This window comes from Egretta garzetta, unplaced genomic scaffold (genome assembly GCF_000687185.1).
Source record: "Egretta garzetta isolate BGI_Z169 unplaced genomic scaffold, ASM68718v1 scaffold202, whole genome shotgun sequence".
In the NCBI taxonomy this organism is placed as follows: Eukaryota; Metazoa; Chordata; class Aves; order Pelecaniformes; family Ardeidae; genus Egretta; species Egretta garzetta.
In genome coordinates this window covers 1,379,383-1,383,411 of record NW_009258891.1, presented here as the reverse complement: position 1 = coordinate 1,383,411, position 4,029 = coordinate 1,379,383, and the positions used below count along the sequence as shown (strand labels likewise).

The 4,029-nt window shown below is 62.8% G+C and overlaps 1 protein-coding gene across 1 annotated transcript in view; it reads right to left on the bottom strand.

Moving 5' to 3' along the window:
* The window catches only part of PTPN7 (protein tyrosine phosphatase non-receptor type 7), a 12,335-nt gene that overhangs the window by 3,850 nt on the left and 4,456 nt on the right, over window positions 1–4,029 (bottom strand). The window contains exons 4-6 of the mRNA XM_035889748.1: window positions 2,352–2,364; window positions 1,174–1,311; window positions 184–294 (exon numbers count right to left, since the gene is read on the bottom strand). Of these exons, the coding sequence (XP_035745641.1) occupies window positions 184–294; window positions 1,174–1,311; window positions 2,352–2,364 (262 nt within the window). The remainder of the gene's footprint in view (window positions 1–183; window positions 295–1,173; window positions 1,312–2,351; window positions 2,365–4,029) is intronic.

Below are 4,029 nucleotides of genomic sequence, written 5' to 3'. Positions count from 1 at the left end.
GCAGGAGGGAGCCCTGCAGAGCCTGCCTCTGGCGGGGGGCTCACAGCCCCAGCTCCCCCAGCCCCCCACCCTCTGCTCTCCCATCACACAGCGTTGCCACCCGCTCAGGAACCTGGGGGGTGTGGGGGCACTGCTGGCCCCTGCCGGCTCCCCCTCTGACCCCGGGATGGAGCTCCAACCCACCTGGATGGAGAGGTCCCGGAGCACGTACTCCACGCACTCGCTCACGCCCTGCACGTGGATGGTGAAGGGGCCGTAGGTGCCCTCCTTCTCTGGCCAGTAGTGGACACATTTCTGAAAGAGCAAGGCAGGGTTCACAGCTGTGGAGATGCTCCAGGCACCCACTGGATGTTTGAGCTTTGCTTTGCTCCGTGCTCTCGGGAAGGGGCAGCACTTGGGGAGGTGCGGGGGAGCAGGGAAGCGGACATGGAGTGGCAGAGAGGGGAAGCTGAGGACGGGGTAGATCCCCCTCCCCACATCTGCTCCCCCTCACCTTTCCCATGCCCTGCCACAGGGATGGAGACCCCAGGGCTGCCCGGCTCTCCCCAGCCCCACGGGAGCTGTGCCTGGGCCAGTCCATGTCCTGCCAGACCCCGGAGGGCCCATCCTGCCCAGCGAGGGCACAAGGACGCTGCGCCGGCCAGGGGGAGCAGGGAGGAAGGATGTGGCTGGGGAGGGGAGGGGGGGCGCCCCCGCGCAGGTTCGGCCCCGACAGGGAGCCGGGGGTCCCGGCCAAGGCACAGGGCAGCCCCCACACAGGGCACGGTGCTGCCGGCTCCCATCCCAGCCTGGATCTACCGGAGGAGAGCTCCCAGCCTAGGAGGAGAGCTGCTGAGGGCTGGAGGGGCACTGCTGACCGCTGCCTCTCTTCCCTCTCCCAGGGGTTGCCCTAATCTCTTTATCCTATTATCCAGCTGGCGGGGCATGCCCAGAGCACAGGAGGCCACGTGAGGAGGAGAGGCTTTGCTGGATGGGGCCAAGGCTGCAGCCCCGGGGCTCTTCTCCTGCGTGTGCAACCATCAGGGTACCCTCTGAGAGCAAAGCAGAGAAAGCCAGCGGGTGCTCAGGCCCCACACTTGGCCTCACATAACCCTTTACAGTTGTTATTACCCCTCTGCCCCCCGCCCCTTTGCTCCTGGCTGGGGCGCTGTGCCTGGGGAGGGACAACGGTACCTCTTTGCGCTCCTGCAGCTTGGTTATCATGACGATGAGGGGTGCCTCCTCCTGCCACACCATCTCCCAGAAGTCGGTCACGGTGTTCAGCATGGGTCCCTGGGTGGCAATGTACTCCCGGGGCCGCCCCGCGTAGCCCTGTCGAGCACAAGCTCCATCAGTGACGCTGGGGGGGACCCTGGCGTGCAAGGGGCGCCTATCTCCAGGCCACCCCAGCTCTCGTGGTGCTTGTCTTCCTCTACAGGTGAGAGGCTGAGCCACATGGGATATTTCCCACTAAACCTGTCCTTGAAATGCTTTTATAGACCTGATCAGGCACCACCAGACATCCTCTCCACCCTCCCAGTCCCACAATCCAGGAGCAAGCCACATGCACCCAAGCCGCTTGCAAGCGTCCCCGGTCACTGGTGTGACGAAAGCCGGCATGCGGGAGGCCTTGGCGAGGCAGAGCTCACACGGGGAGGGTGTTTCTCCCCAGAGCATTTCCCCAAGGACAAGCAGAAGTCATCAAGCTCCGCTCTGGCTGGGATCTGGGACCGTCCCAGCTGTGTCCCACCAGTGCTGCCTCCCCGCCAGGCTCAGGGGGGACGTGGCAGTGCCCAGCAGCGGGAAGGCTGGGTCTGGGGACACGGGGAGGGGTGGTGGGCACAGGCCCCTGCCCTGCCTCTGCCCCAGGCTCCATTTCACAGCTCCAAGCTCTGCCTCCATGGGCGCTTCCTCCCCCTGTGTAAAATTGCCAAAGAAGCGGAAAAGCTTGGAGGGGCTCTGGGTCCTGCTCAGCTCCTGCTTCGCATCGTGCCTTCGTGGGCAGCGCTGGGCCCAGCAGAGCTGGAGCGTGCAGCGGCCGCGGGCGGAGGGGTGGGAAGGAGCAGGGTGACAGCGAGTTACTGCAGCGCCCGGCTGGAGGTGGGGTTTGGCAACACAGCGAGGAGCCAGGGACCCGGCTGAGGACGCCCTGGGGATGCTGGGGGAGGCACCCACAGCCTTTGGCAAAGCGAGTGCAGCGCTCTGGGCAGAGCTTTATGGTTTCTCAAAAGGGATCTCGGTTAAAAATGCACCTAAACCCCTGTGATTTAATCCAGGTCTTTCCAGCAATCCCGTTAACCGTTTGGTCCCACAGTAAATCGCACCGGCCCAGCCAGGGGACAGGAACATTTTGTATAGCCCTTTTCTCATGCCTCAAGATAATTTCTTTTCCCCAGGGAACACGATTTCCCATTCAGGAGGAGACCTGTGGTAAGACCTGGAGGTGTCAGCACTGGGAATTTCCCCCCACCTGCTCCTCATCCTCAAAAGCATTTCATGGGAGCTGGTCACCAGGGAAAACGCCCAGTCCCAGGTGGAGGCTGATGGGATCAAACTCCTGCAGAGCTCCCAGGCGCGTTGTGCCACCCAAGCACGCCAGGAGCGGGGCGGTTGTTAATTTGCTGATGTGCCCTCAAATTCCTGCGCCGTGACACCCTTGGGTAAGTGGAAGGAAGGGGGCAGAAAACACCAGCTCCACGCGGGGATGTGTGGGCACGGCTGTGCTCAGGTGTGCACATACCTGCAGTTTGGGTGCATTTTCGTTAGCACTCGTGTGAGATGGAGGGGATGCCCCATGCTCACGTACACCCTGATGCACGGGGACAGGGTGACGGTGTCATGCGACATGAAGCCGCATGGTGCTCCTGTGTCCCGAGCCAGACTTTGACCCTCACCGCCGGGCGCTGGCAGCTCACACCGCTGCTGGAGCGCAGCCATGAGCACCGTCAGGAAAGGAATGCTGCTCAATGCCCTCCAGCTGGCCCCCCCAGGCCACCTCCCGGGGGTCTGCCATGCCAGAGGGCACCTCTGTGGGCTACCTTTCCGAGTCCCACATCCCCACGCTCTCCTGGCTGACATTTACCCAGGGCGGCTGTGGCCCCACCTCTGCTTCCCAGTGTCCCTGGCCTGTCCCAAGGGAAGGATGCTGCAAGGAGATTAATTGCTCAGGAAGAAGCCCAGCAACTGGGCAAAGCTGGTACCTGGCTGAGACGAGGGCCTGGTCTGGGGTGCCGTATGGTGCAGCACAAGGGAGACGGCCGCCTGGGAGGGGTCATCTGCACGGGATTATCGTAAACCAGGCTGCCTGAAGTAACACCCTGGGGGCTGGGGATTTCTCAGTCTCTGGAAAGGGACCCCATGGGTGTCAAAGATGAACCATAGAATCATAGAGTGGTCTGGGTGGGAAGGGACCCCTAGAGGTCACCCAGCCCAACCCCCCTGCAGGAGCAGGGACACCTTGAACCACATCAGGTTGCTCACAGCCCCGGCCAACCTGGCCTGGAATGTTCCCAGGGATGGGGCCTCCACCCCCTCTCTGGGCAACCCCTGCCAGGGTTTCACCACCCTCACTGTAAAGAATTTCTTCCTTAGATCCAGTCTAAACCTCCCCTGGTTTAGTTTAAAGCCATCCCCCCTTGTCCTGTCCCAGCTGGCCCTGCTAAAAAGCTTGTCCCCACCTTTCCTATGGCCGCCCTTTAAGCCCTGAACAGCCCATGCCCTTCCCTTTGCCAGCTTTCTTTTTGGGAAATTGCAAGAACCCCCCTGCGCAGCGAGGAAATTCCTGGATGTGTAAGGGCTGGACAGCACCGGGCTGTGGTGCTCTGCCTGCTGTCGCCTTTCCAGTGCTTGAGGAAGAGATGGAGAAGCCCCCGCGGGGGAGCCCGTATGGGTGCTCAACCCCCCCAAGCAGCGGGAGCCCCCTGAGGGTTTCCCCGCAGAGGGGACGGCGTGTCTGCCCTGTGCGGATGGAGCCACATCCCCCCAGCTCAGGAAGGGGTGGCAAGCTCAGGCTGCTACCCCGGGGCGGCCACGGGACAGCGGGTGACAGCC